The 13372-nt window shown below is 36.3% G+C and overlaps 1 protein-coding gene across 7 annotated transcripts in view; it reads right to left on the bottom strand.

The window, feature by feature from the left end:
• The window catches only part of RYR2 (ryanodine receptor 2), a 429918-nt gene that overhangs the window by 409677 nt on the left and 6869 nt on the right, over positions 1 to 13372 (bottom strand). For 5 of the 7 annotated variants that reach the window (XM_075748765.1, XM_075748768.1, XM_075748767.1 and 2 more), the window contains exon 2: positions 6516 to 6572. The exons of the other annotated variants lie outside the window; for them this stretch is intronic. In XM_075748765.1, coding sequence (XP_075604880.1) covers positions 6516 to 6572 — 57 coding nt within the window. The remainder of the gene's footprint in view (positions 1 to 6515; positions 6573 to 13372) is intronic. 7 annotated transcript variants of the gene reach the window in all.

Here is a 13372-nt window from a genome sequence, read left to right as displayed (position 1 = left end):
GCAGCACCACATAAGAAACATTAAAACATCAAGATGTTAATGTCTTAGTATCATGTCTAGCACTGAAACAGTGCCAAATACAGCCAGATTTGTCAGAACTTGTCTGACAGTTTAGGGACCCCATCCTTTACCAGGAAACACTGATGATAGAATTGAGTAGGAAATTTGCTTTGGTTTAGAGAACAAACTGCAAAACTTTCCTGCCTGCAGGTTAAAAGTCAGACTGTGACAGCTCATGAGCTGGACTTACATCATTCACATAGTGGAAGAAAGTTCAGCTTTGCAAATACAAAGTGATGTAATATTTCTGTGCAACTATCTAAAGACTCCAAACATTTCTTTGCAAAAAGCTCTTCAACATTTATCTCAAATCAAAGCTGACTAACATTTCAAGTTTTATATCTTCTTATTTACAGAGATCTGCAGAAATTCTTCTGCTTGCTCATTGTGGCCATCAGATTAATTGTGCTTTTTAATCACTCTGATAGTGATAAAAGATTTTACAGACAATACAATCTAAAGGATCTTTCATGTAATATTTTCCCTTTCACATTGAACTCTCCTCTGAAGTGATTTATATAGCAGTTAGGTACTGTTCTTAAAAAATTATTTTCTTTAAATTTAAAAGAGCGTAATACAGCTTTACATTCTCTATGAAGAACGAGCACAACCAAACTAGAAGAGACAAAAAAAAAAAAAAAAAAAGGGCAGAGAAACATTAATGAAAAAAGTGTCCTTTAACATTAGAATTCCCAAAGAGATTTGAAGGTAGCTTCCTATTGAGAAATAAATTTTTGTATTTCTTTCTCATGTTGTTTCTGGAAATAAAAAAAGCACGTGTCAAAACATCTGGTAATTCACTGTCCAATGTCCAGAGTTGCAGTAAGGGAGACTTTGACTGACTGAATTTGAATTCAGATCCTGCAAGAGTACTCTAATCACTGACCATTTTAAATCTGAAAGTGAACAAATTTTCTTCATGAAGTTCTTCTAAAAGGGTACTTTTATTCATTATGGAAAAATCCTGCAGTCATGGTATATAGTTCAGTTCGTACTGTCACAGACGGCTCATGCTGTCTTGCCTGGATCAATATAGGTTCTAAAACTATTGACAAACCCTAAGGTGAGACAGGCTGAACTCAAGAAATCACTATTTTTTTTCCTCTCTAGGTGGACAAACACTGGAATAAATTGCTCTGAGATGTTGTGGACTCTGCATCTGTGGACACGTTCAAACACTAGATGGACTAGATAAGGTCCCTTCCAATCTCCATGATTCTGTGAGAAATCCAAAAATGTGCCAAGTGTTGCATTAATAATAATTTTAACTATTCAGACTGCATTAATCACCAAGAAAACCCTGGTTCAATTAAAACACCTGCTCAGTGCCCAGGAGTAGCCAAAATCAGCAGGAAAACAACGATGGTTATAATTAATTTGGACTTTACATTTTTGATCCATCAGTCTCCAGGCAATTTACAGCAAGAGGAATATAACTTCATCTTCAAATTATAGATGGAAATCTGAGTATGAATACACATACTGATTCACATTTTAACAAGTCCAGTTTTAGCAGCAGAGGTAGAAGATACAGTGATTACGTGTCTTCAGTTTAGCTGAGGTCTTTTTATACCTAAAGAGGGATCTGAAGGTTGTTTTATTTTCCAACAACATTGTACTTAAGCTTCCTCTTCAGAGGATGAACTTCTAGAAATCAGAAGCCACATCTCCTTAGCCAATGTGCTGTCAACGAGACAACACTCTCTCCCGAGTAATAAAAACATATTTTGTGATACGACCCTCGTTATCTTCACTCATGATCACCGATACTCATGGAGGTCCTTTCTACAGAGATTCTTAACCGAGTGTTAAGTTAGAGAGGCAAGAGTTAATCAAAGATTAAACTGATTAACTATTTCAAAGATCCCAAATACCTTACGTAACAAGTAGCCCGAATCCATAATACTTGTTCTATGCTTGATCTTTACAACCTCTGTTTAGCTAAACAAAGTGGCATTTATTTTTTTACAATTGCCTGGTGTCCACTATCTTGGAAGCCCTCCCATTAGATTTCCCTCCACCTAATCCAAAGAAAAAACTAAACCAGAGAAAAAAATCAATACCAGAATGATTCATCTCCTCTGTTTAGCCTGGTTTGCCAACAAAACCATGCCAGCTGAGCTGTGCAGCTAATGCACTGAAATGTACCAGAACAATGCAACAGAATTTCTAATGCCCAAAGTCTGAAGAATGGAAAAAAAGAAAATAAAAAAGGAGAGGGGGAAAAAAAATAATTTTAAAAAAAAAAAAAAAAAAAAAAAGAGTTCATGAAAACCTTTCAAGAGACTCAGTGGTTTGATAGTTCCCTTAAGCAATCTTAGTAGCCTAACATGCTGCTAGAAAAAACAAACCAAAGAACCCCAAATTCCCAAAACAAACAAAAAAATCCGCACACAATCTAAATATAATCCTTCTCCATAAGAAAAGTCTTCAGTTTAAAACAATACTGGAGAGCAGGGATCCACATTGCAAGCTGTACTACAGCTCCATGGATGTCATGTTGACTAATCAGGTGGGAACAATACTTCTATCAGCTAATCTTTAATAATACTCCCTTTGCCCCCTGGATCATCTCCAAATCTCATAACAGCAGCTTCTCTCAAGCTCCAGAGTCAGTTCATGAGCATCACATTGTGATGCATCAATTACAATAGTTTCAGTTGACACATCCCAGAAGTTCAAAAGATCATGATGGACTTTGTGCACATTTTGGCTACAAAGACTTCTTCTCAGCAATTGTTAATGTTCTGCAGCATTGGGCTAATTGTGATGTGCTGGTTTTTGTATTCTGTTTGCCTCTCCTACTTGTTAAATACCGTCTGAACACACAGCATGTAAAAATCCTTGGCACAAATGACTGAATCTGAAAATATAACATGCAAACAACAGCTAAGAGAGCTAGCTATCATCTCCAGCTAGGATATTAAAAGAACACTGTTGAAATAACATAAGTTACACAACCAAAACCTAGTGAAATCTAAGGTTGCCGACTAACCGCACTTCTCATTTGAATTCTCTTGCACATACAATGGAAGAAATAGTCCCTGGTCACCAGGAGGCATGAACTCAGAGTCTTCTGGCAGCACTGAAGTAAAACGTTCATGTTTCCAGCTGAACCTGCCAAGAAATTGTCAGGTACAATGAGAGAACTGCTTTCCATAGACCAGAAGGTTTGATGGGAGAAAAACAATCCATTCCAGAAAAGTTTTCTCTTGCTGCTGAGAAATTTGAAGCCAGTGCAATGAAAAGTCAACGGGGAATTAATTTCTCCTGGAAGTCAGCACCAAACCTGGGTAGCCTGATTCTGATCTGTTTTCTATCTATCTTGCAAGATTGAGTGGAGCGACGGAAATCTCTTCAGCAACATGGTTTCCCTCACCTCATAAGGAGTAAAAGAAATAGGTGTTTTGCACTGCCTTCCAGATCAGATGTATCCAAGTCCAACCAAATTCTTTTCTATTCTCTGACCCAAACATTACTACAGCTTTCAGCAACACATGTCCACTCTTAAAAAATGTACTTATTTATGATTTTGCTATACTGTACGTCCTTACTGAGGAACACAAATTACAGACTGGTGCTTGCTTTCCACCTGAGAAAAAAAAAAGAAAACAAAACAGAATTTCACAGGACAAAGAAAAGGTATGGCTCCTTCTTGCCTGAATCAAAAAAAGCAAAGGTTGACTGCAAAAAAAACCAAATCAAAAACTCACAAGAATCTTAGAAAACAGAAAGCATTAAGTAATACATAAAAGCAGTTTCCATCTCCCCTATAATAAATACTACAATGTTAAAATATTTCAAAATAATTCTTTATCTGTAGCCAAAGAAAAAAGTGTGATAATCTATATTTTTGAAAATCATAAAACTACAATGAGTTTAAGATTTTTACAAGGCTCTATCTCTTTAAGGTATAAAATCTTTAATATGAAAATATATTCCACTTTGAAAGAATACTAAATTCAAATCAAGAAATATATTAACCTGTACATCAGCAAGAGTTGGACCAAGAGAACAAAACAATGTATACCAGCAGTCAGTTTTAAAAGAGGGTAAGAAGTTGTTTATACATTTTTTCATTTATCTCAACATCATCTTCTTCAAGACAAAGGACTACCATTTAGGACTCACCCCTCCAGCTTTTCATAAGGAGAGAGAGATGTGTTTTGGAAAGAATTTAAAGTTTGAAAATTTGTTTCAATTCTAGATATGAGTTAGTTTAGACACACCAAAAAAAAAAAAAAACCCCACCCCATAAATCTCTACCAGGTCAAGAACAACCATGAATCAGCAACAAGAAAAATAGAGAGAAAAGGAAATAATGTATATTTTCAAGCAAGTATCAATCAATATCTGTGATTTTCTTTCTTCACTCTGATCCAAATTAACTCCTGTGTTTAAGGGAAAAAAGAAAGTGCTATACAACATTTTAAGTAAACACAGTTATGAGACCGTGCCATCATTTGAAATAATTCATTTTCAATAACAGACAAATCTCTGGACAAGACAACTGGAAAACAATGACTACTGTAGAATAAAACATATGCAAGGGTGCACAGAAGGTTTGGTTCTGTGTATGGAAAATTCAGTAAGTATGGAGAGAAACTTGCAGACTATTTCAGCAGGAAATAAGGTGGAAAAGCACTGTTATCAGATACTGTCATGCAAATCTCGTGTAACCAAAAACTGGTTGAAGATCTTTCCATTTAAGCCTTTTAGTTTTACTGTAGGGCAGGAGTTGTAAGTGCTAGACTAGGCAGACTAGGAAAATGTGAGTAGAAGGTGAAGACCTGAATATTCCTATGCCTATATATTTCCTTATTGTATATTCTGCTGCATTCCAAGTGCAAGGTAAATTGTTCTGATAAACTCAGAAAACTAGCAGACCTATTTTACTATTTACCTGCTCTCTACAATGAATCTGAAAGTGTGTATAATTTTCAGTTTCATCATTGCCATAGTCAATACAGGAGTCTGAAAGAGCAACACTGCATAGTGAGAGCTCAGTTCCATGAAGTGCTGATATTCCTAAAATAGGCTTTACTTAGGCTTGCAGACACCAAATAAAAATCACAGAAGAGTTTAAAATGTTTCAGAAACCTTATGACAAGTTAGTTTCTTACCTTGCAGTTTAATTGAAACTTTCTTCAATAGCTAAACAAAAGCAATCGTACTCACCTAAAAGTTTCAAGACCAGATAGATCTCCAATCTTGTAATATAAACCACGAGAAAAGGGTGGGTTTTTTTTTTTTTTTTTAAAAAGATATAAATAAAAATACGATGCTAAAAGAGTAAAAGAAATAAATAGCAAAAATAAGTGGTTTGGATGTATCAAACACCTAAAAAGCAGTACTCCCCCACAGCATACATGACTTCTTGAGCAAATTAAACAGCATACGTAATCTCAAATCCAAATTAGAGCTGAATTTGAGTTCCATGGTTGACATAATAAAATTTATGCTGGACACAGCAAACAAATTACAAATGTTATTCTGCAAGAATGACATTTAGCTTCTTAACAAAGACTTCAAGGAGACTTGTAGAAAAAGAAAAAATTTAGCTTTCTTCTCAGAAAAGAGGAACATGTGATAGATTATTACCTTTGCCAAATTAGACAAGACAGTACATTTGTGTGACAAAGCTGGAACGGTTTACCAATAATCAGATGTAAATATTTTGAAGGACAGTTAGCAATGCGTACACATTTTAAACTAATTGTGTAAAAGCCAGGTCACACACTTTTGGTGGATGAGCAAGATATATTAATTGTGCTTAAAATGGCAGACAGAAAAGGATATGCATTCGACACATTTAGGCCGTTATATGCAATGGCGCACAATGCTATTAGTGTAGGATGCAGCTCTGGTTAAAATCTTCCTAGAGGAGGTCTGACATTAACGCGAGTAAGAACAGAATCAGACTTATAAAAAAACATACATAGCCAGCAAATCGATTCCCAAAATGTTTAACGGATGCAGAGTAGATTATTCTGCTAGATATTATACTAAGATCAATTAATTTACATTTGGACTGCAATACAATTTAAGCAAAAGGTACGGGAGCCGGGTTTTTACTTGAAGCAGCCTTTGTAACACAGGATTTGTTTTTAGGCTTCTGGCCAAAAAAAAAAAAAAAAAAATTTACTGTAAATGTTTTCTTCTAGCCTTTTGCTAGTAAAATAACCCTTAACAACCTGTTATACCAACCTGCCTTTTCTATTCTATTTCTTTCATTTAAACAATTTATTTCTCAGGCAGGGAAAATTAGATCCAGCTAGAAATTTTGAAAGGAATATAAGGATTTTCTTCAGCTGATTACTCTGTTTAAAGGTATACAGCAAGGCTACAAACCCATTTCACCCACGGAACTCCTCATTTATCTGCCCCTCCCAATAAAACAAATTACCAGGGTACAACTACTAATAGAAAACCGTAACTTTTGAATAAGAACTTACTACAACAAAGTGCGCTTCCCACGCTCTAGATGTGGTTCCAATTGCCAAACTGTAATTCTGTAACAGACATAAATCATCATAAAAAACCTCACTCATCAACAGGAAGTCACATAGGTACATAAAGAAGTAATTTTGTTAGCATTCAATGCTCCCACACAATTCACTACTTAAACTCATTCCTTTATTGAATGTGCGTTCTAACCCATATTAGTTTATTCTGTTAGTAGATCAAAAAGTGCAGCAAGGCCCTCCTATGTAAACAGAAATGCAAATGCCATGCATGGAAACAAATCTCCCCCCATCAAGTTCGGAAGGTTGAGCATTTCTCATACGCTATATTAATTGGATTACTTTACAGGATTACAGCTTCAGAAAACTGATACGGTAACTCTCACCTAGAGGTTTTCTCAGAGTCAGCAGAACGTACCTCTGTGCAAAGGGCCAGAGTAAACAATTCCTTAAGCCAGGCACAGGACTTTCTGCAGAGAGGTGATTTACCAAGCCTGACGGGCAACCCCCAAAACAAATTTGTTTGGAAGGGCAGAATATTGTCACTGATGCTCTTTTAACTTTGCAGCTGTCAAGTAAAAAATACACTGTAGAACAGAAAGCAGAAAAAAAAAATGGGGACAAAGCAGAAAGTATCTAATTCTGCTTCACAGAATAAGGAAAGAAGAAGTTCAGAGACTTCAGCTGTAATTGCAGCTGACACATAAATTATAAACTAGATTTCAACTAGAAATCTCAAAATAAAAAAGAGCAATATCGCCAGAGGTCCCTTCCAACCCCTACCATTCTATGATTCTGTGATTATTTCTGACATAATCAGAATAAAGTGATGCCTGTAACATTATCGATAAAATATATCAACATTGCAGCTTGCTATACCTTTAAATCACCTTACTTTAATTTTCAGTAGATTAAAACAGGTATGAAAATTCCTAAATCAGTAAAAAGAAGGAAAAGCTACACATTCTCAGTTGGCTGTAGTCAATAAATAGGTGTAAATATTTAAAAATGCAGGTGTACAGTTTTTATTGAATTAAGGCACACATTTCACCTAGGAAAAGATACCTCCATTCACCTTTAGGAACATGAAAATCTATTTCTCACTACCTAATTCCTCATTTTTCTCTTTCCACTCCAGGGAAAATGAAAGTGTTTCTTTTCGTGTCTAAACTCAGAGTTCTATTATACTTTCTATGCAAAAGTATCTATTTTATTTTGGAGAAAAGCCAGGCAACAAGCTCTCAAGAGGATGACAAAGCTCACCTATAAGATTTGGCATCCCTCCCTCTCACATTCCACCCCTCTCCCTTTCTAGACAAATTCTGTTCATTTGAAATCAAGGATTTTGGAGTCCTTCAGCTCAATGAGCAACAGAAGCTTTCCAGAGGTCAAGCAGGCAAAAGAAAAAGAGAAAGAAAATGCAGACTAATCATACATCAGTACAAACTATGTGGAGAAACACGTATCACTCAAGTTCTTATGATAACCTTTATCCCACTTAGTAAACTTGGTGTGACATTTTTAATACACTTATTTTTTTTGTTCTGAGAGAGGAAAAAAAAAAAAAACTTGATGTTGCCCTTTGTCAGATGAACAGAGAAATTAAAAAAATAAAAAGAAAGACATTCCAAATTTAAGAGTCCCCTTCAGGAAAATATCCTTCTACCAATTTGAATGAGTGCTTAAATTCATAATTAAAGACAAGAGCAAGTTCTGCCACAGACTTAGGTTGAAGCTCTGTCAAACTTGAAATCAGAAACAGCAATCAAACCCAATCCCAAAAGACTGCGATCCCAGTGGCTGTGAGACTAAAAAGGAAGAGTGACAGAGATTAAACAAAAAGTTTTGAACTTGGAGGTTGAAAGTGAAAAGAAAAGCAACTTCAAATGAACCAGCAGATAGCGTGCAGAACAGATCCAGTACTCTTCTTGTATGAGATACTGCTAACAGATTTCAGAAATGGACTCGGAGGCATAACATTGCAACCAATATTCTGAAACTATCCAAAGTGCAACAGCATTTCTTTTGCAGGACTTCAGGAACCTTCTCATATCAAAACAAAATTTTACGTTTCTACAAGAACCCTGGTCAGCTCAAAATGGAGATCAGGCCTTTACTGATGAGTTGGTTTGCAATCCTTTCTTTTTGTAAGCTTTAAAATTCTTCTTCCATCAAAATACCACTATCAAAAGTAGTAACTTTTAAAATGCATATTCACTACATTAGATATATTAAAAGTGATTAAAGAGTAAATAACGGCTGACATGCCTGACCAAGCAGTCAGACTATCATGCTAAAATCTACTAAAAATCACCTTAGTATGTGAATTGTTAATTCACAAGCTTACCCTGGAGAAACTCTGTCAACAGCGATGGAACATCTATAGCATTTGAGTTTTCTGGATTTACCTATGTAGCTACCACCCTCCTGCAACTACTAAATACTAGACTAGTGCTTTTTTGCTCACAAGCTTTTCTAAAGGACTTGCTACACAATTCCAAGACTACAAGAAATTAGGCAGATTTCTTATGTACGCATCAATACATACAGCTCTTATCCATGTTATCCTTACTATTCCAGCATCGTGTTTAGATCTGTGATGGTACTGCCTCGTGGATTCTTTGCCTAAAAAAAAATAAATTTAAAAAAAAAAAAAAAATCACACTTCATCAATGTTATCTAACATTTTTGGCCCTGAAAATTCATATGGTGTTATTTGCACAGACTTTGATCTCTATCGGTTCCTTCATTAGAAGAGTTAGATCTCTTCAGCCACACTTGCTATGATAGTTCTCACGAATTAATCACTTAATGTCTGCATGAATGCAATACTGCGATTCCTTCTGCTGGACTGGTAAGTACATGTCAAATCAAGAGACAAATCTTTGTTTTCCATAAATGTCAATTGGGGCAGAAAAAACCCAAAACCCCATGTTTATTTAATACAAGCTTTTAAAAGAAGATTAAACCAACTCTTAAGCAATGAAGGGCTATTAAATTACCTGCAGCACCAGAAGAAAGGTCCTCTCCATCTCCATTTCATTCTTACTGAGTATTTCCCTCCACCACATATTGTGAGTTTTTTTAATTATTTATGTACTTTTCTGCTGCATGGAAAAGGAGATATGCATTCCACCTCCCTGGTACTCACAAGACTGCACAAATGCACATAACTGTCTATGCATTAGTATTGCAAAATCTAATTCATAAATGTGCAGAAAATAGTCAAAAATATGAAGCCACGATTGATACTTATTTTCAGTCTAAACCTCAGTGTTAGAGCCACGCACAGCCTTCTCATGACCACTGTAGGGCTAAAGGATTCTTATCCATCTGAATAGGTATTTAGGTGGCTGCTATCCCTATTGGAACCAAATCCTTTATCAAAGACTGCTTCAGGATGAAGGTCACGTGTCCGTACAGAGAGGTTTAATCATCTAGCTTGTGCTTAGCATGCCTCTGCTAGCTCTAATTCAATTATTCCACTTTGCAACTAGAAAATAAACACACCATGCGTGATTTTCGAATGTTTATCAGCATGGCTAAATTCCTGATGTACGAGAATCAGTTATCAGTGAATGAATTAATCTATCCAATAGTTTACTGAGTCTTAAGCAGATCTATCCAATTACCTAGGCTTACTTTGAACTCTCTTCAAATTCCTTTCATCCCTCCACCTAAATTCCTATATAAGGAGTTCTACTTGGCCCTCACAGGAATGGAAGATGCTTATACACCACGGGAAATTATCTGGCATCTTTAGCAAAGGAAGATACTTTCCTCTTTCCCCTTTTTATGAAACCAAAGAATGCATCCCACACAAAGTTCGGGCAGTCTTTTTTTTCAGCTTTGCCTGGTTTGGAAGGAAGAAATGTAGCTGTAAGAGGCAGTCATTTCTGGCTTGACTCCACTAATACAACTCCACTTTCTGGCAATCCTCAGGAAAACTCACAGACAGCCAATGCAAATTTTGTGTTCCTCCCTTCCATCATTCCTTTGAAAAAAAAGGATTTAAGCAGGGACATTCTTCAAATTCGGTGCACTCAGTTTTCACAGTGGGATTCCAGAGAAGTTTTCACAGAGGTAGACAGACAGGACCTGCCAGTGTTCAGCATTTGGCTCTGCCAGCTAATACCCATCAGATATTATTTCCCCCAGTCAAGTAAAAAACAATCAGGTAATAAATAGAAGTATGTTGTTATACAGCACTAATCATTCTGAAATCCTCTGGGAAGCTGCCTCACAAAAACGTAATGATCTTGTTACTCCTTCTCTGTGATGTTCAGAATATGAACAAAACCAAATCAAACAAAATAAAAAACCTGTCCTGCACTAAAATGTCTTGCATGTTAAAAGTTAACTGATTCGTGCATCTTACGGAATGATACCTTGTCAACTTTTGCCAAAGTTCCTCTGGGAAGTCTACTCCATTACTAAGTAACCCATTATATTTCCAACTTTCTTCAAGTACATGGTAATTATAAGGAAGTCATTCCTGACTATGATAAACATCAAAGTATGCCACAACACTGAAAGAGTGAGCCCATCTTTTTATTTAAAATTTAATGTAGCTGCTAGTAGGAGTGCTTCTATAAACACATTGATATTACTGTAAAACTGACCATTATAGCATTACTTTTAAACAGAAATTGCAAATGTCAAATAAGTTCATACAGCTCATGTTATGACACCTTACCTGTCATATGTTTCACTTTCCAAACAGAAGGCACATAGATACTAGTTTGTTTTTATTAAGCAATTCTGAGAAGCTAAACAAAGCTGCTACTAAATTACAGTACATGTCTCAAATATACATCTCTTCAAATCTATAGCTGAGTAACATATCACTGGGCTCTAGACGCAGCAACATATTTGAAGAGTTTAAACCCTCCACCTGACAAGTTACACTACCATTATTATATAAAAAAATGACAAAGAAAAGCAAGAGTTCTTTCATATGTGAATACACAATTAGTTGATGAATCTCACGCTTATTAGTAAGGGAGCACAGCATAAAACTACACTGCAGTAAAAGCACTTGGGAGTTCCTGCTAGTCTTTGTTAGGAAATTGGGGTGACCTTTTCTGAGATGATGTTGCAGGCAGCGGCTGCCCTTAAGTTGCTCTATTTGTTACAACAAGAACAAAGAAATGCCACTGCTGTGCCCCTGATGGGCACAGAATATTGCAGTAAGCTCCGCATCGCTGTGGTTGCCTTTAAAAGGCTTAAACTGTTACCTAAACTAGTTCCTTTATGCCTTTTCTCCTTTACTGAGATGCATCAGGCAACAGGCAGCCTCTTCAAGAGGCCTTCCATTCCCAGAGCAGCACAGACAACACAGCGAGACATGGCTTAAGTGCCATTCACTTGCAAAACATAGTACAGGTCTTTAGCAGAACACAGACTAGAGACAGAAAATTATGCCAGGCTATTCTTACTTCGCTATCGGGAGAAATTCCAGGGTATAACTGTGTCAATAATTAAGATACTCTGTTCTCACTTCCACCTGACCACAGTTAAGGTTTAAAATCAGTGTTTTCAAGCTGTCTGAAGGACAAAGTAACAGGATTCACATTTCAGCTTTCATTAAAAGAAAATGCATTGCTCTTAAGTTTTTATAATTTTATTTGCCACATTTTATAAAAGCATCTATTAAAGCTTTTTAACCTAAATAAGAAATAGCACTGGCAACATACTAGGACTAAAAGTCTGCCCTGACTTTTAATTTTCCAGTCATTTTACTAGTTTGCCGGGGGTCTTTTACAGCTTCTTTTCAGGAAATCCATACCCTCTTCCTCCTACTTCTTAACAACAGTAGTGTTACTTCAAGAATTCACGTCGTGAATGCAAGTACATACCAACAAAGGAAAAGTTAGACCAAATGAAACAGCTATCTGTATAATGCATATGCATGAATTTGGACAACATATAAAAAAATTAGAGTGCTCAAATTATGCACTTCATTAGCTACTGCCTCTATTCCCATACGCTCAATGGTCTAGCAGATGATTCAAATCAAGTAGCTCAATCAAGGCAGAACTCAGCTTCTGGTAGTTTTATACGTCAATAATAAGTTCCCACTTCAAAGATACAGAAATTTCCTCACAAAAGAGAAGACCACTTTTGTTCAGAGATGAAGTCTAGAATGTTGTTAACAGGAAAACATTACTCATGTAACCTTAGGAATTACTTGTCTTGATAATTTATTCTTTTGAGGAACCATTGACTTGCAATGAATAGCAAAATTTTTATTGATGATGGATACAAGAGCAAACACTTCACCAATATAAGATATAAACATAAAATTGTTGTAGTTTTATTGTATATTAGTACCATGAAAGGGATAGCCATCTCCAGAAATTCATAGAGCTTAATTTCCCAGAAGTGATACATTAAAGAATTCATCACATAAGCCATAAAGAAAATCTCCTAACAGCATCACAGCTATGAGCAATTCCAACCAGAAGACTGAGTTTTTTGGAAACAAACCTGCATTTACACAGGAATTACTATTATGCACACATTTCTAGCCATTCTGCCTGCAAACAAAGTCTGGATATGGCTCCTGGTTTCAGCTGAGATAAAGTTAATTTTCTTTCTAGTAGCTGGTAGAGTGCTGTGGATGACAATAATGTTGATAACACACTGATGGTTTTAGTTGTTGCTAGGTAGCTGTATCACCTACACTAAGTGGAGGACTTTTCAGGTTCTCACACCCTGCCAGGTGCACAAGATGCTGGGAGAGCACAGCCAGGACAACTGGTCCAGACTGGCCAAAGGGACATTCCCTGCCATAGAACGTCATGCTCCGGACATAGCTGGGGAAGCTAGCCAGGAGGTGGAATCGC

This window comes from Balearica regulorum, chromosome 3 (genome assembly GCF_011004875.1).
Source record: "Balearica regulorum gibbericeps isolate bBalReg1 chromosome 3, bBalReg1.pri, whole genome shotgun sequence".
In the NCBI taxonomy this organism is placed as follows: domain Eukaryota; kingdom Metazoa; phylum Chordata; class Aves; order Gruiformes; family Gruidae; genus Balearica; species Balearica regulorum.
The sequence above is the reverse complement of the archived record's forward strand: the minus strand, read 5'-3'. Positions and strand labels throughout refer to the sequence as shown.